The 24655-nt window shown below is 39.6% G+C and overlaps 2 protein-coding genes across 3 annotated transcripts; both read right to left on the bottom strand.

Moving 5' to 3' along the window:
- Positions 1 to 242: 242 nt before the first annotated feature.
- Positions 243 to 17719, bottom strand: ssh1b (slingshot protein phosphatase 1b). Its single transcript, XM_068334131.1, has 15 exons — positions 17639 to 17719; positions 15651 to 15688; positions 12979 to 13079; positions 10693 to 10757; positions 10455 to 10576; positions 10292 to 10360; positions 9840 to 9905; positions 8618 to 8812; positions 8316 to 8409; positions 7216 to 7344; positions 7005 to 7051; positions 6439 to 6585; positions 5627 to 5827; positions 4413 to 5055; positions 243 to 4294 (listed from the first exon to the last, which is right to left on the bottom strand). Exons 1-15 carry the CDS (start codon positions 17717 to 17719, stop codon positions 3674 to 3676), a joined length of 2619 nt encoding a protein of 872 aa, XP_068190232.1. The 3' UTR covers positions 243 to 3673.
- A 1436-nt stretch (positions 17720 to 19155) lies between these two features.
- LOC137608630 (synaptic vesicle 2-related protein-like) lies at positions 19156 to 23894 on the bottom strand. Of its 2 annotated transcripts, none has more exons than XM_068335134.1 (16): positions 23784 to 23894; positions 23462 to 23595; positions 23029 to 23114; positions 22849 to 22947; positions 22699 to 22770; positions 22477 to 22601; positions 22324 to 22387; positions 22099 to 22224; positions 21887 to 22015; positions 21711 to 21784; positions 20776 to 20852; positions 20585 to 20689; positions 19912 to 20023; positions 19727 to 19808; positions 19553 to 19642; positions 19156 to 19362 (listed from the first exon to the last, which is right to left on the bottom strand). In XM_068335134.1, exons 1-16 carry the CDS (start codon positions 23843 to 23845, stop codon positions 19168 to 19170), a joined length of 1632 nt encoding a protein of 543 aa, XP_068191235.1. In that variant the 5' UTR covers positions 23846 to 23894; the 3' UTR covers positions 19156 to 19167. The 2 variants fall into 2 exon arrangements, with proteins under 2 accessions (XP_068191235.1, XP_068191236.1); XM_068335135.1 differs by having other exon boundaries at positions 19156 to 19415.
- Positions 23895 to 24655: the final 761 nt, after the last annotated feature.

Genomic DNA, 24655 nt, shown 5'->3' on the forward strand with positions numbered 1-24655 from the left:
AGTGATCTTTGGCCTGTTCACTTTGGTAAGAGAGCAAGTGAAGACCAGAAGCAGAGGCAGGTCATGTGATCACTGATGTGCTGCAGATTAAGTTTAAAGTTTTATACACATTAAAGTTTGACGGTTTTACAGAGACATTCACAAACAATGTGAAGATATTGGGTGAGCGCAGGCATAATGATCGATTTAACTGAAAATAAAAAATGATGCAGTGGAAATGATTTATTTCCATTAATATTAGACTGGACATAATTTTAACAAAAATGTAAAAAAGTGCATTACACATGAACATAGGCAATGTACAATACAATACACAAAAACGGTTATTTTAACAAAAGCTCACTTCCAGGTAGTTTTTCCACTTTTCCACAGGTCTCATATTGACTTGTGCTCTCAATACACTCTAAGTCCCTGGATACCCCTTTAACCTCCAATATGTCTTATTATCCTTCCTCACAAAGTCTTGGTGGGATTGTCAGCTTGATGTTTACTGCTTAGGAATGGTGCATTGTAAAAAAAAATCATTGCCATTTAATAGCATTACCAACATACAACTTTTAATAGCACCAGCCAAATTAGAGACGGCCCAGTCATTTCTTGTTTTCATTTGCTGAGGTACAAAGAGAACATAATTATGAGTACTTCTCAATACACAGTAGCATTATCAGTGTTTTTCTTCATATTGGCCACATCTGCAAGATAATGTATTCAATAGCAAATTTTAGATAAACATACTGTATATACACACTGGCAAATATCAAATACTTCAATGAATCATATGATATTTTGTAAATGGCAGCTCTCAATCCAGCAAATTAAGGTTATTCAGCCTGTGATTGAAAAAATACAGTGCAGCACAATTTTCAACATCGCAAACAAATACAATATTAGTATTAATCAATGGAAATCCATCAAATATGTGGGGTGGGGAAGGCATTTTGCATTAGTTTGTGTGTGCATCCCTTATTTTATGCTCTGGGTTTGTTCGGAAGGAAGATTTTTGTAGGGAGTAAGGGTAAGTAATAACAAAAAGCAGATCATTAACACACCCAAGCAAACTTTGCGATGCCGCTGATGCTTTATGGAGAGCTAAGGCTGAGGTTAAGGCACTTAAATACAAAACTAATCTAAAAGAAGCAAACATGATGGTTGCTGTGGTCTGCAACACAAAAAAAGGGATTCAGTGTCTTAAATGAGAATCATGGATACATATCAAAGGAAGAGCTCAATATTTTGGAAAATTCACTTATTTTCTTGAGAATGATGATACGTCATATGAATGTCAGCAAACAGAGCTAAAGCTAGCAGCCGTTGCATACTTTAGCATAAAGACAGCTAACGTGTCCACAGGTAAACAAAATATGCGACTCTAAAGCTCAAATTAGCAGTATAAATATATATAAATGTAGGATCCCTTATTGCCAAAATATAAAATAAAAAATGAGATGTAAAATGTTTCTAGATTGATGAACAGAGCTTTAGAGATGTTCCCTGTTTCCAGTTAGCTGAACAATGCTAACCAGCTCCTCAAAGCATTACATTAGTGGCAATAAACAAAATGAATGCTTAAAGATGTCAACCTTGCCATGTTGTAACATTTCTCAGTATTAGTAGCTGTTGTAACGCTATTAAACAATAGTAATTGCAATTTATTTCAATTTGGACTTGTTCTGTTTCAGACGTGCATGCCGTAACAGATGCTACAACAAGTTTGTGTTCGTGTCCCTTCGGTTACATCATGTTTAAATGGCCATGTGAGTGAAAGAACAAGTTAAAGGTAAACTAGATTATCTAAATCTAACTACTGGAGCAAACCTGCAGCTCACTGAGGTCAAGGGAGTCAAGTGAGGAAGAGGATCAGACGATGCATTGTTGCTGTTTGTCTAGTGATCTATAAAGAGCAGAATCTTCATCAAATCCTCCCCCATTAAAACTTGCATTTACTCTTTGTACAGTCTTCATTTTGACTGAAGCACTCACATCTCTAAATAATACTACGTATACACAAACAAACATAATTCAGCACACCCAGCGTGCCAAAAAACATAAACATACCAAACAAAGGAAATCGCAAAGCCTGTGACACAGGAAGTCTGGTTTGGGGTCACAATTTGAACAAAACATGCATCAAGCTGGCTGAACATGTACAAACTGAAATGTAAATAATACTAGGAAATTAGGAAAAAAAAACTTGATTTGAGACTTTTTTTTCCCTAAGTCCATATTTGGAAAGGAAATACGTATAGCTTTGGAAGCAAAGAATATAACTCATAATTTTAACAAACCATACTGCAACAATTGGGGTTTAAATCAATTTAAGAAATCTGTCTGATTCTTAAGGCAAATGAATGAGACGCGGATGCAACCAAGTATTTCAGGCATATTGTAGATTCGACCCTTTCTTTGATTAATTTCAAATTAAACAGTGTGATAGTTCTGAAATGTCTCTAGTTAGATTAGTCTGTTAACAAATGTAAGTTTTGCAAAAGTGACAAAATTGATGTTTAATGTGCTTTGGAAATGTTTGTGTTTCAAGACAGGTAGCTAACGGTTGTTCAATGAGTGATTAAAAAGAAGTTGAGAATTGATGACACCTGGAATAAAGTCTTACCATGTATGAAAGTGAGAATTTGATTAATATGCTTTTGTTAATCAGGAATTAAAATTTTTATATGAGCTTATGAATGCTTCTTAATATGTAAATGATGTATTAATGAAAGATTCCTTCAGTGTTTGGCATTAATTCTGTATGAATATAAGGTTTATGCTAACTTTAATTTATCACTTTATATTGTCACTTTTATAGTATTTGTGGGTGAAAGGTAAAAGTGATTCTTGTGTTTCTGATTCTAACCATATTGAGAATATGTTGTATAGTACTGCTGAGTCGTACGTGGAATAATGTTAGTATTTTAACAATGTGCTTATGCTGAATAGGTCGAGCAAAGACATCAAAAACTTCTCGAGATCTTTGTGGTCTGAGAGAGGATGCATGTGTTCACACCATTTTTTTGAAAAAGCTTGCTTTCAAATGAATTGTCTTCTTGTAATGCCAAAGCAGCTGCAGCAGGAATTATAGAAGTGATAGTCAACCAGTAGTAACATGAGGAGATACTGAATGTGATCAAATGAACTCAGCTGCAAATGTACTTGAGCTCCTTCATAAATACTGCTGATCAGATGGATTGAATAACACAGTATGCTGGCAGACGCACGTCAATTCAGGTACGTTTCTTTCCATTAGTGTTAGCTGTAGACTTCTATTGTCTGGAGAACATGCCCAGCCTGTCTATTGAGGGGAAAAGGAGAGCATAACGCTCATCTAAACTGATCTGTGGGAAGAATGATCACCTTGTAAGTGGTGTGGGATAGATTTGGTCAGATCAGACCAGACCAGTGAATTCTGAGATTGCAGGAATGTCTCCGATCCTTCCCTGGCTAGAAGTTTCCAGGCCATTAGTGCACGGTAAAAACACCCAGCCTCATCCAGATCTTAATGCCAGTCAAATCTGACTGAATATTTTTAATGCAGAGAGGTCCGTTGCAGCACGACAGCACAGCCCAGATAGCTTTATTTCCATTATGACACCACAGTGGCAGTCACTGAAGGTATTGCCACCTGACTCTGCACCTGGTGGAGGCCTCCTTCCAATCTTATCCATGTGCAGCTGCACTATGGGAAAGGCCCCACTGGGAGCTGGCCCGTCATGTCCAAGCTGGGCAGCTTCTCCACCTGCTCTGCCCTCTGCCGCATGAGTTCCAGACCGAATTCCATCCCCAGTTCTGGCATCTGAAGGTGGAGCTCCACTGCACCAACAGGTTCTAATTTTAAACCTTCAGCAGTAGATGCATCCAAGGGCTCTGCACCCTTCCGCGATATTTCATCTCCATCCACTTGTGGTTCATCCATGTCTTCATTTTCCGCTGAGCTGTGGCCGTGAGGTGACACCTCACAACTCATGGGAGAGACCAGTTTGTGAGGATTATTCTGCAAGACAGGTGGGACGTCAGGACCGCAGGTGGGGCAGTGGTACAGAGGACTACAGGATTGGACCAAGTTAGGCGGGACAACTCCTGGGGTTTGAAGTGATTGCAGTATTGAGGTGGAAGCAAAATTGGTCCCGGGTGGATCTATGCATATGATTGGGAGGCTGCAGTGACGGGTGGAGGTCAGGCGATGAGATCGGCCCCCTGCTGGACGGTCGCAGCGGCGTCCTTGTGGCAGACGGAGGCAGTCTTCACACGACTGATAGGAGGGCTTCACTTTTAATGGGTTTCCTGTGCTGGCGCTATCCTACATGGAGTAAGATCAGAACAAAATGGCATGAGGTTATATAAAAAGCACATAATGCATATGCTTCAGACATGAAAGAAGTGATAAAAAAGATATTTAAAAGCTTCTCTCAACTTACGTCGAATGCCGCAGGGCAGCTGCGTTTGGCTGCCAGGCGGTTGCTGTTGTTGGTGTTCAGGTTGGCGAGGCCCAACCGGCTTTCCTCCGTCCTCCCGCTCTCCACCGCCGTCTTATTCCCATCTGAGTTTCCAGGCGTTTGAGAAAACGCTGCCATCTCCGCTTCCTCTTTCTTGGCTTCCTCTTCGTCCTCTTCCTCCAAAGTACTGAACTCGAGTCTCAGTCTCATGTCCTCGAGCGGGTCGAGGCGCCCACACGTCTGAGCCGCCGTGCCCTCGCCAGGCAGTGCTAGATGGGCCATAGGGAAACCCTCGTCCTCCAACAGAGCATCCCTCTCCACGTCTTCAATCTCAATAAAAACTCTTTCCATGCCCAACAGAGGGGGACCTCGCACAGGAGTGGAAGGCTCACTGTCTAGAGCAGAGTCCGACAAACGTCTGAAGTAGTAGTTATAGTTCAGAGAGTCAAGCGGCTCCATCTCCAGACCCATCCCTCTGCAGGGCGACACCCCACAGCCCCCCAAGGCTTCTTCCTCCCTGAGCACCGGTGTCTCCTCACCACCGGTACTGTGGCCAGAGGCTTGAAGGTCGTCTGATCCCTCCTCATCTGTTTCAGGCCTCCATAGCTTGTTGTGGCGTTGTTTACTGTGAAGGCAGCATGCACTTTTTGTTTACAAATGACAAAGTCACAAAAAGCTTCACAGAGCACCATCTAAAACTCCAATGCAAGCAGAGTGTGATGTTCACTGGCTTAGAAAACTGCTTTCTGTAATTAGCAGAACAGGAAGTGTTGGACTCTGAATTAGCTGAATGAAGGAAACAAGGCAGTCAGAGACTGCAACATACCTCGACACCCCTGAATTCAACATTTTACCCTGACCTACACATTTTTGTACCTCTGGCTTTCTGAAAATGTTGCTTTTTGATTTGTGGTTATACATCATTAGGTTTCAGAGATGCTTACCTAAAAAGGTATAAAAGTGAAAATTTGACCTTGACGTAGTTCTTCAAGGTCAATGTTGTGATCTAATTTTCATCCCCTTGCCTCCTTGAATATACCGCAAGAGATTCTGCTCTTTTTGTGTGTCTTCAACTGACGAAGATTCTTGGATGAGAGGCGAAACATTTTCAAGAAACTTTCTTAAAGTCCAGTGGATCGATTTAAATAGCTTTGGATATCTTGGGGAGAAACATTTCATATTTTAGCCATCCTTACCTTGCATCCAGGATTCCCTCATATTCCGCCAACTGTCTCATGAAAGCAGCGTTCGGCTGAGCTACGCTCCGTTTCTGCTTGACGAAGTTGTACGCTTTCTCCAGAGACCAGCCGTACTCCTTCATTGCATAAGCAATAACCGTAGAGGCAGACCGGCTCACCCCCATCTTACAGTGCACCAGGCACTTGGAGTTGTTCTTCCTATTAGACAAAAACAGTTATAGTTACTGTATATCCCATTATGTGGATGTAATTACATCCCGAGAAGGAGATGTACAGTATTGTAATTGTCAGTGTTTGTGTTCATCCGTCTGTTCGACCGTCCGTCCTTTGTCCACCAAATATCTCACAACCATTGAAGTTTGAAAGATGAAACAAAAAGCACATTACTCGGGTGGCAAAGGGGATGATGATGAGATAATGACCTTGATCTTTAGAAAACTAGGTCAAGGTCACATTTTCACTTTTATACCTTTTTAGGTACACATCTTTGAAACCTCATGACAAGTAGAATGCACCAGTTACATGTAGGATCATGGGTCTTTTATTAAATAACCCTGACCTATGAAAGCAGGCCGGGATAAAATTTTGAATTCAGGGGTGTCGCGGTATGTTGCTGTCTCTGACTGCCTAATTTTCTAGTAAACATCAGTTAAGGAGCAATCAGCAAGTCTCAAGTTCAGAATTTCAGTTACAAAGCTGATGGGATCATTCCCGTTGACTGTGTCTTCGTGTCTCAGCCTACTTACAGAATGCTTATGCTGCTACCTAAATAGAATCAGCTGATTGGTTTATTTTATGTAGGATCTTACTTGGCTTTGACCATAAAGTTGTAGGTATCATTCCAGTGAGCCAGCAGGTCGGTGGCTTCCTCATCGTACACGCGGACATTGTGGTACGAGAACATCCCTGGGAAGAAGTTGTCGATCTCTCTGGTGACATTCAGGATGTAACCCACTCTGCAACCAAAACCAAACACTTATCAGTTTAACTGTTCCTGCATGGTTACTTGGGCGTGAATGAATGAATTAAAGAATGAATGAATGAATGGATGAATGAATGAATGAATGAATGAATGAATGAATGGATGATGGACCAAAAAGGGAAATTAGAATGAACAATCAGTTCAAGGCTGGATTGTCGCACCTTTGTTTTGCATCAACTTTCTGTATGAAATTTACAAAGGAACAAAAGTGTTCAGGGTTCGCCTTTGAGTTGGCAGAGTACGTATTAACAACTCTGAGGGGAGATAACGTTTTTGTGTAGGATGCTACCTACTCTGGGATATAATGTGCATGCATTGTTTTTATTCAGACAAAACAAAATAGCTGAGTATTCATGAAGATGTTGGTCTGTTAGTATTAAGATGTCAGCTCACCCGTAATCACGTAGCTCTTGCAAATTGGAAGCGTTCCACTCAGAACCCTATACAGGCAGAAGACAGATGCTTATTCAGAATATGTTTAAAAAGTAACACATGCGGCAGCAGGTATCAGATATCAAGAGAATAAATTATTATAGAATTGTGATATTGAAATGTCAAGATAACAAGAATCAAAAAGACTTTAAAAGGAGCAGGAGATTCTCACCAGGTAAACGTGGTCAAAGATCAGTGTGGCCTTGTCCATCTGGCCCAGAATCATGAGCATCTCATTGTCTATGAACTCTTTGTACTCTGTGAGGTTACAGCTCATATGTTGCTCCAACACATTACGGATCTGAGGACAGAACAAAAAAAATTTAACTACAAGAAGAAAGAAGAAAATGCAGCAGCTTAATGCTCAACACCCTGATTCTACTTACTTAACAAAGCATATCATTGTTTAATGGGTAATGCTTTTTTTTTACTGTATTAATAATTTATTTGTGTAAGCAAAAAGATTTTGAACTCTTTCCATGGTGTAGATGTGAAACTACTTGAAAAGGACTTTGTTTTGTCTAAGACAAAACAATGATGAGATGACACTGATGTCATTAAACAGCTATTGTGACTAAATATTTCATACTATTGATGAAAATATTTCATACTGTTGAGGAAAAGATGAAAAGGCAAGCTATTAATGCAATTTAAAAAAAAATTGGACATAAAATAAAGGAAACAAAAAACTCATTGGAGGAATGGCAAAACTTAACCTTAAACCCAATATTTCCCTCAGGACAGCTGCCACACAGAGACTTTCATCTTGTGAAGTGAATATTTAGAAGGCTTGGGGTAGAAACGATCCAGACTGAGTCTCAAACTTTAAATGGGTAAGAACTTTGACTTGGAGCTTGAGTCAAAATCAAATCAGAACTAGTGGTGTGTCTGGATGTATTCATCCTCAGAACAGACACTTTCTGCAAAGCTGAATTCTTAATCATACAACCTACTTTTTCACCATCACTTTAAAAAAACCCATCAAGATGGTTTGACTAGACTGGCTGAAATGTTAATAGTAACCTGATGTCTCAGAAACGACTAAAATATCAACACTTTTCTTTGACTAAAAAAAAAAAAATGCCAAGACCCAAAAATATATGGATGACAAAATGTAATAATAACTAATAAGACCATTTCACATGAAGACTTACACTAAGCTAAGCTGACAAAATTACAAACTACTTTTTGGGGAATGATCATAACACTGTAATTGGACTGTGGTAAATGGTAAATACAACATTTCTGTCCACTGTAGGGTTCAGCACATACTTCCTTGGAGGTGATGTTCTCCAGGTCTTGAAATGTCATGATGTTTCGCAGCTTGGCTTTAATAAGACACTCTGTTCTCTCCCGTTCTGTCGGCCTGCACACATTGAGACAAAGAATCAGTGCTTACTGGCATAACACTGTAAAACGCTTCCATAGCTTGGATTCAGACATGAAACCCGTTTGAAGGACTTTTCCAGCTTACAGGATATTTACATCTGGTCGTGGTGACATGGATGCCTCCATTAGAGCACGCTATTCCCAGATGTCACCTCATAAATAATTGCTTTGTTACAGAGTCTCACCGGTCAACAAACATGGTGGGTGAGTCAGGCCGTGTGGTCTCCAGGTCGGTCATGGCGTTCCATTCATTAATGCAGCTCTGCTCTGAGGTAATGCTGCTCTCATAGAAGGCCATCCAAGTGAGAGCAATGCCCCCTGGGAAGTAGTTGAACCGGCGTGACACCTCACACGCCTTGTGGAGAACCTGCAGAGCAGACCTGTCGGAATACAGAGGTGAAATCTTTACCATTAAAAAAGACAGATGCAAAATGAAATGAGTCAGGCTTCTATGAGTCCTGAACTCATACAAAACTCATTCAAAAAACAGGCTGTCTTGTTTATTTGTGATAAATAATAAGCATTCATTCACTCATTCATTCATTTTCTTGAAAATGAGACGACCGTAACTGTCCAAGCACTAAGAGCTTGCTTGAATGGGGGCGGAAGTGGCTCAGTGGTAGAGCAGGTCGTCCAAAGTTCCAAGATTGGCGGTTCGATACCCGCTCCCACCCCCCAAAAAACAGTGGAAGCTGACAGTGGTGTCAGTTCACCTCCGGAGCACTGCCGAGGCGCCATTGAGCAAGGCACCATCCCCCTTACAAGTTGCTTATTACCGAGCAGGAGCTGCCCACCACTCTACCTCCATGCATGTGTGAATTACTAACACTAGAGTGTGCCACTAGTGTGTTCAGAGAAAGAGTTAAAAAGAGTGATCAGATAGCGTAAGCTGAGGTAGAAGGACAACCGTGAGAGCTCCATTGATATCCAAATACTAAATGTCTATGGGACAGTAGAAAGCAATCACTGGATGTGGAGCAGTAAGTCCTGCTTACAGAATGACATAAATGTGAATGAAATGGATCAATACTTGGCTTCATTTGATGAATTTGATTTCTCTCATGAACACCAAGCGCCCATCCATCCATCCATCCGTCCATCCATCCATCCATCCATCCATCCATCCATCCATCCATCCATATATCTGGACTTCCCTAGTGTTAGTTTGTCCATGACGTTTACATACTGTATGCATATTTATACATGTTTGTTCTAACTTTCTCCAACAAGGAAATCCTGATGCTCGTCCTCTACAGTATTGATTTATCTATCTATTTAAGTGACATAAACATTAAATCCAAATAACTGCTGTTGTGTTGTTTATATGTGTGAACAATATGTTTTGTTGTGGTCGTGTTTCACAAAAAACCCCAGTAATCCCAGGTAAACATGAAGGATTCCACTCACCACATGGCCTGCACAGATACAGGCTTGAAGACATGTGACCGCCCTGCTGTGTTCACACTGAAGCCCCTGGTGAGGAAGAGGAGGAGGAAGAAGATCAGTTTAAGTCTGGATGGAGATGAAGAGTGACAGAGAACAGAAACACGAGCGACAGACGCTTGTTCATGAGACTATTGTGGACCCTGAACAGTGGAACATTCCTCTGGCACACAGGGACAGAAGCAATGTGAACAGATCAGCATGAATGGCGCTCACAAATGTGTGTAATTCCCCCCTCTGCCACCGCTGGGCAGTAAAACCTAAAAAGCAATCAAATCAAAGTTGGAGGTCTGCATCCAGATGAAAACTATGTATGCCTTAGCAACTGCCTCACACACACTGCATGTTATATTCAGCAGATGATTAAAATACTTGTAATGATTCCATCTTTAATAAAATATAAACTGAAAACTTACCCATCTCCATCTAAATGTATGTTGGTATCACTCCAGAGGGGTAGCACCATCCCAATGGAGCAATCTTTGCTGTGGATCACAACGAAGAATAATGTCAAGAACAACATATCAAATCATGATATTTGCATTAAATGTAAGATAGCAGGCGGACAAACAGAAACACCTGTCTTTGTCTGTGAAGTCCATTCCGAGAACAATATTTTCCTCTGTGTCTTGATGGCCATTGGTGTAAATAACAACCATGTACCGCAGCTGCTCCGACCATCCGCTCTCTAACCGAACAGCCTGTAGAGGAAAATTAAATTAAGCACATAAGAGCATGACAGCACCGATGCAAACAACAGATCTAAATCATTTGGGGGGAAAAAAGTGAGTGATAAAAATGTTTTGTTTATACTGACCAACTTAATGCGATCTTCAGACCGGAGGATCTTAAACATGACCTGCAGGTGTTGAGGTAAATCACCTGAAAAAGGACAAAAGTCATTTTCTCACCTAACCTCAATAAGCTGCAAATATACGTGACATACACACATGGACAAAATTAATGGTACCCCTCTCTTGTAGAAAAAGCTCAGAAACATCATTGAAATACCTTGACAAAAGTAATCATAAATATATAGTAATAATAAATAGTAATAATAAATATATAAAAATGTACTGAAAATTAACCAATGAAAATCAGACATTGCTTTTGAAATTTGGTTCAACAGAATCACTGAAAAAAACAATCTAATGAAACAGTAAAATTGAATTTTTTATTACTTTAGTCAGTTTCAAGTTAATTCAGTGACCATTGTGGATTTTTTCTATTATTAACAGAAGGGTACCAACAATTTTGTCCAAGTGTGTGACAAACTGCTGACACAGCAGTGCTGTGACACACTTCAGCACAGAGGCGCTTTGTGAATTAAAAAAAAGGTCAACGACAATCTGATCATTCAGCTTCTTCTATTGTTCATTCATAGATTTCCAGTGGGAAGAAAAGTGTTTGCAGATTTATATCAGTGATGATTAATTTGAACTCTGCAACTGTCCAGCTACTGGAAAATAAGACGTTATCAGAAACCACCTGAGTCACACAGAAAGTCAAGTCTGTCTTCAGAGATGGAAATCAAAGGTCTGAATCATTTTGTACCAAAAAAGTAAAAGACTTAGCTGAGAGGCTAACCTTATAAAAGTGGGCCTGACCTCCACGCTACCTTAAAGGTAATGTTTCTGATGTTTGTCATTCGTGATGTTTTGCTCATCTGTCCAGTTTGATGCTCCTGCAGTAGCATCTTTGCTACTTTGACAGTCTTCATATTGATTACACCACCTTCTAGCTGCGCTTCTAAGCTACTTTCTGCTGTTCACTACACTAATCCATCTGTTGCATTGTGCATTTTATATGACACCTTTATGAGACGTCATGTTTGTGACACTTGTACATGTTGTGTGAGTAAAAGTTAAAATTCTCCCTGTACTTAAAACTAATAAACCATTAAAAATAATATTGTTACCAATTATTGGCATGGTCAAGGTTGTATACTATCTTTATCAGAAGTATTTAACTTTGAAATAATTATTGGAGATATTGCATATTTTGTGTTTTTCCCATTGAAAAAAAATCAGGGTTCCAATGGCAAAGTCCATATAAACATGAAAAATAATTTTAAAAAAAGTTAAATATGGGTGGTGTCGGCTCCTTCAACCTCAGCAGTATCAGACGTCTAGTAAGTAGAGAGGTGAAAGTTATGATGGCATGAAATTTCATTGGTAAAACTATAAATTGGGTTTGGGTTGATGTTCACACTACGCATTTTAGAGTAGGCCTGGAAATGTCTGCCGCATGTGTGTATGATTTGCAGGTTGACTACAGATCATATACAAATTAATGTATACTAAAGTTATTCTTGAGTTTCATGTTTAAAGCTTTGTTTAACAAGTAACTACAGACTTCTTCCCCATTCTCTGGAATAAGCTTTACATAAACTGCTTGAAGCACAGTTCTCTGACTGGTGTTTGCTTTCATCTGCAGCTCTACACGATTACGGATTTTTAAAAAACGTAACTTTTCTGTTGCGTTTACGTCTTCCGTCCACACGACAACGCAGATATCCGGAACGAAAACTTTTTAAAAACGCTGGCCGAGGTGGATTTTTTTCAAAAACGCTGAGTCTGCGTTGTCGTTTGGACGGCGTATCCCCGAGACTTCTTAAAAACGATGACGTCTTGCCTGCGACGAAAACCGCTGCGACGTCATATTTATGGGCCCGTGTGTTGTGACAACAAAACATGGGGGATTCCTATTGGATAAAATTTGACTCAATACTGCCACCACATGGTTTGGCATACTTATAGCCGTCTTCGAAAACGCACTGGTGCATTTACATGTGGACAGAGATTTTTAAAAAAATGCTGTCAGGTGGACGCGAATCGTTTTCGATGCGTTTTTAAAAAGTTGAGTTTTAAAAAAATCCGTCATCGTGTGGACGGGGCCTTAGATCAGGGCAGACTTCCTTACAGAGGTTAGAATAAACACAGGCAAACCCATAAAGAGAAAAATCACATTGCATAGACAATTTTTCCTTTTGTCTGGAGCTCGTACATTCAGAGATTATACACAGAGAGAGGAGGAAACAAAGCCTCTTTTGTGTGTGTGTGTGTGTGTGTGTGTGTGTGTGTGTGTGTGTGTGTGTTCCTACCTGCATGCCTGTGGTGAGTCGGGGTCTTTGGCCCTTGTGTGCTGCCGCCCTGCTGGAGGAACAAGGCAGCTCCTTTGACCATGAAGAAGCTCTCGCTGAGGCTGGAGAAAGCAGAAGTAAAAAAAATTCAGGCCAAAGCCAAGAAATGAAAGACATTTCTTCTATTTTATTACAGCACCTTGTAGAAGACTCTTTAAATCAGGGTTAAGCAGTTCAATTATTATTTGTTCGACTTCATTCTAAGCTTTTAGGAAAACATGAGAGCAGTGATGAGTGTGTGTCTTCCAACTGTGATACTATCTTCCATAGGTGACACTATTGTCACTATAGTCCATCCATCCATCCATCCATCCATCCATCCATCCATCCATCCATCCATCCATCCATCCATCCATCCATCCGCTTTTCCATTTTGTGGATGTTGTTGCTGAAGCCTATCCCAGCTGGCTGCAGGCAAGAGGCAGGGTACACCCTGGATGTGTCGCCAGCACATTGCAGTATTTTGTACCGCTAAAACATTTGGAAAGAAATTTTAGACATCTTGTTTGCTAGAAGCGTAAAAAACTTGAATGGAACTTAGAGTGCATATTTCTAGTCTCAAAGTCACTGAAATTCAATGAAGAGTTATCAAAAATCAAAGTCATGAAAATGTTGAACAAACAAGTACCAGAAATTAAAGAATTCTTTCAGGACTCATGTCTTACGTTCCTGTCCTTTTGAGTTTAGTGCAAATCTCTTCAGTAGTTTCAAATTAATACAGATGACCGACCCACCCACCCACTGACCGACCGACTGACCAACGACTGACACAAAGTGACAAAAATTAGATTAGAGGCAATACTAATCCTTTACATTAGAAGAGTGTTTAAGACGGGGACATCGAATGATTCCAAGCATCAGCCTGGATGTCTCATCGTCTCATCCGAGACTAAATGTCAGCAGATTTTAGCTGCTTTGCTTTACAGTCCTGCTTTTTTAAAGACATTATGTACATGTTATATTTCTATGAAGCAGTGATGAACAGGAGGAGAACTTTAGTGTTGGTTCTGTTGCAGAACAGAAAGTGTCTTTGTTTAACTGCATTCAGTCAACACAGACACAAAGGCCGGTTTGACCAAGTGAGAAATCACAAGGCCTTTTGTTTCACCTCCACTGCTATGCTGTGTTATCATTTCTTTTGAAACTTGAAAGTAGAAGAAATGTAGGATTTTGACAAGTGAATTATAATTCCTCTAATAAAGAATGACATTTGTCGAGTTGAAAAGAAAACTTAAAAATCTAAATAAAATACGATCACTCTTTTTCTTCTGTGGCTGAAAAATTTCCTCATAATTGTAACTTCTGGCAAGTTGATCATGCAGCATTATAAATGGTTAATTCATGAAGCTTTTCTTCCATTTTCTATGGATATAATTTCACGTATAGCAATGAATTCCAACATGGACATTCACTTCAATACCTGACCCTGGTTATGACGATCTACTGTCAACTGTCTGCTGTAGAGAGGCTTTACTTACATGCGACAGATTTCCCTCCGAGTGCGAGCAGCCTCCTCCACAAAGTGAGGCAGGAAAGTGATCATGGATTTATGTGAAGGTTTCACAACTAGATGCATCCTGAGAATAACTAAAGGGTTTGCTATTTTACTTTTCTCTCCTCAATATACTTGCATCCAACTTCTACAAATGCATATTTCTGACTGAAGCTGCATATTTAAACCCTTCTGTCCTGGCGTGGCTGAACTTTTCCTCCCACAGATTTTCCATCACAGCCCTGAAATCTTCTTGCCTGCTCTGCCCTGTCCTCTCAGTTTCGGGCCCTTATCTCTTCTCCACAGCAGTAGCCAGCTCTCGCTGTGCAACACTCTGCCACAATACCAGCATTGAAGCAAACGCTACTAGGGGGCGGAAATCTCAAATCTGAAAAGAAAAAATTCTAAATTAAGACTCAATGCTAATGAATATCTGAGACACGGAATATGTTACTCAATAGAGACGCCATACAGGACATGACATGAGTTTTTCACACACACGCACACATAATAAAAAACAATACTGCATTTGTGCAAAAACTCCGCTGACGTCAGTTGATTAATTTAAAGAAAGGCTTTATGACAGTCGAGGCATTTTATGTGCTCTGTAATGTAAATTGTAGGAAAATTATAAATAAACCAACCATCTGTAATGTTGCTGACATTAGAGACATTTCAGGTTAGACGAAAAGACAAGCAGCTTATCACGTGTGAAACGTAGTTTCTAATAATAAGGGCAGCATTCTTCTTTGACGTTTGATGGAACCAGTTTTTATTCCTTGCCTGTTTTTAACCCCTCGTTTGTCGCACATCCACTTCAGGATGACTAGAATAACAGTCTGACAAAAACAAAATAAATAAATACATTACTAGCAAGCAACACCTATAAATGGAAAAATTAATTTTGAAGCTCCTTGACTTGAAATTACTGTAATAATTATGTCAGATTTTTTCACAATGCACTGTTGATTTCATATTTTCCCATCAAAAAAACACACAAAACTGCATCTTGAGACATCGCCTTCTGTACGAATTTACACATAAAGGTCAGAAGGCCCAGTGAACATAAAAAAAACATATTCCACAATAGACAGACAGAAGTAACAAACATCTGTAAAGAATAAAAACAAAAAGCTCAAACCTCTGATTATTTTTCCGGTCATCATCACTTCCAAAATCCTGAAAGACAGAAACAAGGCAGGAAGTGTAAAAACTGCAGAACAGTCCCGAGTTGTATCATGGCGGTAGGATCTTACATTTTTGTCATTCTTACACGAAACAGCTTAATGGATGGATTCTGTATGTCGTATGACAAACCGATAGAGCCAGTGAGACTGGATTGCTAACATGACAACCACCTCTTGCAAAAAAAATTGCCGTCACCACTGATTTTTAGAGAATGCTAACTGAAAGGGAGTAGTGTCATCTAACTTGATTCATTCATTTTCTCTATCTGCTTATCCTGTGTGGTACATGCAAACTCCACACATCTGGATGATGGTGCTACCCACTCATGTGTTGTTCATCATGTATATCTACACTCCCTGCAAACATCAAATCAGCCTCTAATTATTTAAAAAAATTTTTTTAATCATTTCCCTGACAAAGTGGGAATTGTACCCGTTTTCTTTTATTAAGGTAAAGGATTTCCACAACAGCCTCAAACAGCTGTTGTCTGTCTTGGGGTAATACCAGAGAAAATAGAATTGCAGTAGAACTACAGAGATCTGTCAGAGGTTTCTGGATATGTAGGAGAAGCTCAGGGTCCAAAATGATTGTTCTGTGGAGCTGAAGACCTAAAATGGAATATTTATTGGGAAATAAACATTTTTTCTGTTTCAATGCTAATCAAATAATTAATAAATGGTTGATATTTTTTCTTGGTGACTGATGATAAACACACAATTCAAAGTGATGAGATATTTTCAGGGTAAAGGAATGAAGTGATATTACTTCATTTGATGTCATCATGGTGACATCATTGTACTGTGGGACATGTCCTGAGTACAATGATACAATAATGATGTGTTTTATTACACCAGACAGAAGTCTCATATACCATCTGTGAGGATTGTAAAAGGACTTTGCTTTGAATGATAAATAATTTTGAGTGCTCAAATATCATTTTGGGAGTGATGAGGACACCAATACCAGTGATTACTCTGGCTATTGGTAATATCTTACTACATATAATACTGATCCATCAGTGTTAATATTTGCTGTGAGTATACACGGTTATCCACAATGTCCCTTATTTAAATATCCTGTAGGATTAAAACAAACTTTACAAAGCCAAGGACGTTGGGTTGAACTACAGCGAGCTTCATGACAAATGTGATGATGCTTCAAGTAGTTATTGGTCACAGATATTCAATCACAGATCCATATTTCAGTGTCTGGCTTCCAGATGTCTTTGTGCATGATCCATGTGCTTTTTCAAATTTTCCCTTTTTTTATTTTGGTGGTCTGTGAAAAAAAATCAGGTTTCTTGCTCAATTTATTTGTGAAAAACAACAGCTCCTTCCGTATTAGATGTGGTTTTTCTTATTACTACTTTATTCAAGCTGAACTGTGCCACTCTCTAAGAGGTTGGTGATGACACTCCTGTCCCGTCTGCAGGAGTCAGACACAAACTTCATGTAGGTCCACATCTGAAAGTGACCCAAATCAGAAGTGACTAATTTAGACATCTTGTTATTTGTGCTGTTTGCACAACATATCAGAGTCACAAATGGGTCAAAATTAAGTTTGTCCCATTTCTGCCCCATCATCCCAGCCTGTCTATTAAATTCTGCCTTTTTCATCAAATATGACAGCATCTCACCTCAGTAACTCCAGTGATCTACCCCCCAGTGGGAGCAGCAGCTGCAGCTTCAGGAGAACAACTTTGTCCTGACATTTAAACTCATCAACCCCCCTCCCTGCAGGATTCTGTTTACAAAAGGAGGTCACAGCCCCCCCCAAACAACTCTCTTGTCTTAAAAACAAAAACCAAACAATTCACCCATATATCAAGTTTAAAACACACACAGTCGTGATGGATGCGGCCCTGCCCTTCCTGTAGGGATGCTGATACGGCTTCCTCATCCTCGCGTAAACAAAGCTTGGGACCGGGCTCCTCCACCTTACCTCCCCCGCACTGCTGTTGGTGGTGCTGGACGATGATGATGGTCTCGGTGTGGGAGACCGCTGCAGAGTCACCAGGGCCATATTCGGCGGGAAGGTAGCTGATGAGGAGGAGGGAGTGAGGAGGAAGAGGGAGGAGGATGTGGGACGATGCGCCGCTATGACCGCCTCAGTCACCGGGGAGAAAATGCCTAGTCAGACTCTCATCCGGCGGCACCTGCCTCCGAAGCCGCGGCGATGCTCCCTCACGGTCCGGTTTCGTGCGTCCTCCGCGGTTACCAAAACCCTCATGAGCGTAACCTCACGGAAAAAACGCTCCTTTTGTGTGAAAACGACAATAATCCACGTTTTTTCATCCCTTACGTGCAGACAGACGGACAAAAACACAGCGCAGGTTTGGAAACGAGGCAGAGACAACGCGCAGCAGTGACGGATGCCTGTGATTGGCTGGCCTAGTTCGCGTGCGCGCTGTCATTGGGCCAATGTTGTCAAGGTGACTGGCCAGACTCTGAACTCAAATACGTACGAAGGGTGTTGAAATGATGTTTAGCTGGTGTTAAAATGGGGAAAAAACAATAATTTCTTTATAATCACTCAATCTGTCAATAGACAAAAATTGTTTGGTGAAGCTCTATAACCTAAAATAAAACAACAACAACAAGGTAATCTCAATCTCAATGTCTTGAAGCCCTTGGTGAAATCTCCAAATGTCTTGTCTTGTCCATAAATATTAAGAATCTCCTCTCATTTTAATATAGAGAACAAAGCCTTTAAGTTAATATATACAAATAATCATTTCCGCTTGTTGACATATCAGTCAATAATAGACTCAATGCCAACAAATAGGGACACTCAGTAAGACATAAATGGACTGTGGTAATTTCCTCTTTTTTATTCTGTGCAACTGAAATCACTACGAAAGTAATGCATACAAAGTGGTATATCAACAGCTTCATCAATCGTTGTAAATATTTGATTAACCTAAATTTTATGCCAGGAACTGAGCTAAATACATTTCAGACAGTTTCCACCAAAAATTGATTAAGTTGGATGATCATAATCATTGATCTGATTATTCAGTGTTGAATTTGTAATATCTGTAAATGACAGGGTTTTTTTTATTAACAGTAAATAATAAAAAAAAAGGAATAAAACTGAAAAAACAAAGAATTTTTGGGGTCAGCGACCCTTCAATGAGGTAGGAGGTTCATATTTGCTGAGAAACAATAATGTTAAGATGTGATGTATATCTCTTTTCTAGCTATAGTAATTTTGTTTGTTCATTTGAATCAATGTAACTCTATGGAAACATATTTTACATTAAATATTTCATTTGAATGTGTTTCCAATCCAGTTTTTATGGTGGTTATGCCACAGTAGTGTTGGTGGAGATATGCATTTTTCAGACATTTTTAGAAAGAATTGCTGCAATGTTTTGTAGTCACAATTTTATTCATTGTCCAAAGAAAACAGAACTTGAAGGAGATTGAAATTTGCAAAAGACACATGGCCACATGTAAACCTGATGATGTTCATCCTAATTGTATAAACATCATCATAATCATTACTCTTTGCTGATCTACCCTTTGTCGGATGGGAATGTTACACCATATGACATTCTTGTTGTGATACTCTGCCCTCAAGCCTTCTGGTTTAGACTGGATTCCTGCAGACTCCTGCCCGATGTCTCTATAGGCAGGAACAAGCTTGCAACACCAGCCAAAAGACTACAGCCACAGTATAGAAACAGAGTCAAAGACAGTGACTTCCTGAGTATCACCTAGAACCAAAACAATAAATTGAGGAATCGGGCAAAACAAATATGCAGCTTAATTTCAAAGAGCTTCATAGCATGTAAAGTAAGTAATTTTGAACATGATACTTCAGAAAGTACCAACAGAGATGGTAAATTCATACCTGTGCAATAAACGGTGTAAGTAGGGAACCCACCCTGGAAATTGCACTGCATATTCCAATTGCCAAGGCTCTAGTTTCTGTAGGAAACACCTAATGAATAAAAGAAGAGCATTTTCTTTAATTGAAATCCTATGAAACAAAAATTTCTCTGTGGTAATAAATATGCAGACCTACTTCTGGTGTGTAAACACAAACAACTTGAAATCCTCCAGTAATGAAGGCTCTGGCAGTAAAGATGAAGATTATGACAGCGACCCTACATGAAGCAAAAGACAGGCAGAGAATTTGAAACAATTACTGATGTTTTAACATATTTTGCTGTTGAATAATGACAAAATAACAAACACAGAAAATCTTACCTTCCGATACACGCATATAGAGGCAAAATGAACAAGGAGAACATGAAGAAACACGCTGCGATGCTCTTCCTCCTGCCAACACGGTCAATTATCAGAAGAAAAACTAAAACACCTGAAACAGACATGAAATAATAGTAAGAATAGGTCAGGTTTTTATATAGTGCTTTCCATGGATACTAATAACTTGTAGACAACAGACAAACATGATAAAAATAAAATGGAATTAACTACAATTCCAGAGTTTAGGCCATTCTATAAGGCCAACACAGTTTTGAATCTTTGTTTTAAGTACTGCAGGTGTGTTTAGTGTGAAGAGTGAGTTTATAGCAGCAAGAAAAGCCAGATTACGTCTGTATGTATGGAAATATAAATTTAAATTCTAAGGATGGCTTCACTTGTGGTCAGAATGCCATGTTATGTGAGATGTGTTTGTTCAAAATTTATAAAGTGAAAACATAATGTCAACTTAAAAATGTTGAATGTATAGAATTGAATTTACAAAAATCCATACTTTTAATGTTAACTGAAATCATTAACCTAATTTAAGAATTTTATTGTGGATTGCTCGTGAAGAAACTTGGATTCATGTCCAGTACATAGGTTTAACATTTCTTTTCATAACAGTAATATGAAGGTCTAAGGTTTCTATTCCATGTAAGAGGGAGATTTTCACCAGGAACTTCAGCCAACGTTGTCCATAAAAGGTCTTTGTAATCATCTGATGTCAAATAATTGCACTCTAAATTACAACTGGGTTCAGTTTTGGCTCCTTGGGTTGCTGCAAGGAAGGAGAGTTTGGTGTTGGCTTCAGTTCAGCTTAGAGATATGATTGAAGCTGATCAGCAGACGATAACTGTTACTTACCTCCACATGGATCTCCAGATTGGTACAGCTCAGTTGTCAACAGAACTAGACCATAATAGTTAAAGGCAATGGAAAACCTTTGGAGAAAATAACATCATACATTGTTCTAAATTATTAAATTATGCTCATATATATTAAACTATATACAAGCAGATGAGCCCACAATAATGGACCAACTAAATCATTGCACATAGCAGATGAAATTTTTTACGTTGATTGCAGACAGTTTCTCCATGATATATTAAATCTTAACAACTGAAATAAACAAGTTTTTAAACTTTGACATGGGGCTTTTCAGACTGCACATTCATTCATTCATTCATTCATTCATTCATTCATTCATTCATTCATTCATTCATTCATTCATTCATTCATTCATTCATTCATTCATTTTCTGACCACTTCATCCGCTTGTGTGAGTCAGGAGGAGCTGGAGCCTATCCCAGCTGTCATAGGGTGTGAGGCGGGGCAAACTTCAGGCGCGACGCCAGTGCACCGCAGAGCTACACAGAGGCATACAACTACGCACACACACACTCACTCCTATGGGCAATTTGGAACAGCCAATTAACCTGAAGTGCGTGTTTTTGGAGGTGGGAGGAAGCCAGAGAACCCGGAGAGAACTCATACAGACATGGGGAGACCATGTAAACTCTGCACAGAGCGGGACTCGAACCCAGACCCGCCTTGTTGTGCAGCGACAGCACTACCCACTGTGCCGCCTGTTTGCACATTTTTCGTACTGATAATAAATAGAATAATAAAAGCATAATCAAATAAACATAGTTCAGTCGAGAGACTAAAGTTTAGGGTTTCTAAAGCAGTTACTGTCTTTGTCCATTTGCTAATTTATGATTTCTTAAACAATTACCAATCAAATGAACACATTATAATCATTGATTAAAGATGATGAAGAGGACAAAGTTCAAACTCACCAAATAAACCACAGAAGAAGAGTAGTCCTCCTATATTGTGGAGAAAGGAGATCTTTAATCTGTCCACGTTCTTTCTGTGAAATTAAAAAAAAAAAAAAGTGCATTTTTGCTGCACTTACACTTCAGTATTGTTTTGGACACATCTTTTTTTCTTACATGTATGTCTGTAACCTCACCTGTTTGTGGGTGATCACCTTCCCTTCAGGCATGGTCTTGCCATTCTCTTTGGCGATAAGCTGTAATGTTGCCATGGCTTTCTCTGTGTTTCCTGTCAGCAAGTCAAAGCGAGGACTTTCAGGAAGCCACTGTGCAACACAGAAATTTCATTACATTTAAGAGATTAACCTAAGCATACTGATATTTTATCTTCTATCACCAATATACATACCTTACAAAAGCAAATAAATATTGCCAATGGTATAATGGAGAAAATGAGCAGCCATCTCCAACCAAGTGTTGGCATGGTCCACAATGCCAAAAAGACTACGAATATAGCACCAACTGACCAGAATATCTGAAGTAAACACCATATTATTCAGGAGGGAATCGGTAAATGGTTTAATTAATAACAAAAACGACACAACACTAGATTCCAAAGGAAAAACCTCATTACCGACATCATCATGATGCAGGTGCCTCTCATCTTCATTGGAAGGAACTCCGAGTACAATGTCATCCTTGAAAATTTGAGTTAATGGTTATGAAAAGGTGTTGATCTGTCAATGCAGGCTTCATTTTTCACATAAAGAGGAAGTGGAGAAGTTACCCCTGAGGACATCCTCCAATGCCAGCGCCTACAAGACCCCGCAGGACCAAGAGCCAGCCATATACTGGAGCGAAGGCACTCAACAGGCCATAAAACAGGATCCAGCAGATAGAAGTGATCAGACCCTGTTTCCAAGAGAGATATTGAGAATATATGTGAGATAAACATGAAGATTTGCACAAAAATTTCAATCTTAGATGAGAAAATGTGGTTTAGACTCACAACTCTTCTTCCATATTTGTCAGAAATTTTTCCCCAAACAGGCGAAGTAATCCCTGTCCCAATGAACACCACCTGAATAAAGAATTGTTTCACTCAAACATTAACAGGTATTTCAAAACCAAAAGCCAAACTTTTCTGAGTGGACCTTACCGATGTTATGAGAGCCACCTGATAGCTGGGCAACCTCCACTCACAGTGAAGCTGGGGGCCCAAGATACTGAGGATCATCATTTCCATGGCATCTCCTATCTATTCTCAGAAAAATGAGTACTACATGAAAGATAAATGGTACCTGGAAGTCAGAGTGTGGACATGTTCAAGGACTCTTACCCACGCTAGTCCGGTGAGGAGAGATAATTTCCACTGGAACTTTCCAAAGCCGATGGTATCTAGTACATCGTCTACTCTCAAGGTTTCTGTAAAAGCAACAAGACATTGAATGAGGTTCACTGTCCCCTTGAAAGAAATGTATGTAAGATGACAGAATATGCTTCATATTTAAGTGAAAGAACTGCGTAATATACATTCAAAAGTTACAGCCACATGCTTCCTAGCTGGTAAGTAATGATGTAAAAATGCTCTTCCACACTATCAGGAACTGATGATGATATTCTTTAGAGCAAAGGAAGCCAGTTAGAGGCTGTTGTGTAATTTATAGTTCAAATCAATTAAATCTAAGATAAAACTACCACTGATTATTTTATTTTAAACAGATTGACAAGATCAAATCCTTATGTTATCTAAAACTAAATACTTTACACACCTTCAGTTTTATCAGATCTTGATTTGGAGGCAGAATATCCTTCCTGTGAGTCCAGTCTACCTGAGCCAGCAGGGCAGATGTCATTGCCTGTGTATTGGTACTCATCGCTCTGATCCACAAAATTCACCTCACCCCTAAAGATCAGCACACCAAAGGGAGAAATTCAGCTATAATTCAACACGAACGCTTTATTTAAAGCTCATTGTGACACACAACCCTGTTGTAAAACTCTACACTGCAAAGCAGGTTTTTCCAGAATTGTTTTTCCGATTTGTGTCACAGATATACAAGGACAAAAAATGTCAAAGAAACGTTGTCTTACATGAAGTCAGGATTTCTCCAGCGCCTGTAAGTCACCTTATCTGGTCTGGTCCAGCTGTTCATCTCAGCCGTTTGAGATTTTCTTCTCCATAGACGCTTGTAAACATTAAGGTTTCATTGTTACACCCAATCAGAGTACATGAGCTTGTCAGATGAGTAGGGCGGGGCTTCACCACAAAGCCAACCTGCACTACCGGGTGACTAAAAAGACAAGATTTTAGGTTTGCTTGTAACTTAAATCGGGCGTTCATGATTAGTTTCATTCACAGATGATGAATGTTCCACAAAGGAGATTTTCTTTCCATAGAACAGTGCTTCTCAACACATGCTTGAAATTAATTAAGTGTTTTCATCATCTACAGCCCATGTTTGCATGTAAGGGACACAGACAACAACCAACAATAAAACACCGTTGACTTTTGACCCCTCATGCTCCATTGTATTAAAAACATGACTTTATTTCACATGTTCTTATGGCACCATAACGTGTGCTGTGATACAACTGCTGTTACATTTTCTTACACTGTGACAGCGTGTGTGATCCAGGGGAACATGCTTTTTTTTTGTCGCTCTAGAATAAAGTGTAATTGCACATCCACTACAGTAGTTGGCAGTGGCGCTCTCATTGTCAGGTATACGCAGGGAGTACTGTAGTAACTCTAGGGTGCAGGGTTAGGCGATATTGAGTGCAGTAAAAAAACTCTCCAGAGACAACATGGAAACATTTTTAACAAGGATGAAAAGAAAGGCGGAGAGAGAAGAAGATAATGAGAGAGAAGGAAGTTACCGGAAAGCTTAAACGAGGAAATATGACGAAGTGTCCGTGGCGTTGGGTAATGTGTCTAAACATGCTGGCAGCAAACAGCATGAAGC

The sequence above is a fragment of the Antennarius striatus genome, chromosome 15 (assembly GCF_040054535.1).
Source record: "Antennarius striatus isolate MH-2024 chromosome 15, ASM4005453v1, whole genome shotgun sequence".
In the NCBI taxonomy this organism is placed as follows: Eukaryota; Metazoa; Chordata; class Actinopteri; order Lophiiformes; family Antennariidae; genus Antennarius; species Antennarius striatus.

Coding starts and splice junctions, on each gene's coding strand:
- ssh1b (XM_068334131.1), bottom strand. CDS start 17,719: ATGGCCCTGGTGACTCTGCAGCGGTCTCCCACACCGAGACCATCATCA. Junction 15,689..17,638: donor CCAACAGCAGTGCGGGGGAG/GTAAGGTGGAGG, acceptor TCTGTCTTTCAG/GATTTTGGAAGTGATGATGA. Junction 10,758..12,978: donor GACTCACCACAGGCATGCAG/GTAGGAACACAC, acceptor GTCCTTTTTCAG/GTGATTTACCTCAACACCTG.
- LOC137608630 (XM_068335134.1), bottom strand. CDS start 23,845: ATGAACAGCTGGACCAGACCAGATAAGGTGACTTACAGGCGCTGGAGA. Junction 23,596..23,783: donor TGGAGAAATCCTGACTTCAT/GTAAGACAACGT, acceptor GCTGATCTTTAG/GGGTGAGGTGAATTTTGTGG. Junction 22,016..22,098: donor TATTTATTTGCTTTTGTAAG/GTATGTATATTG, acceptor TGTGTTGCACAG/TGGCTTCCTGAAAGTCCTCG.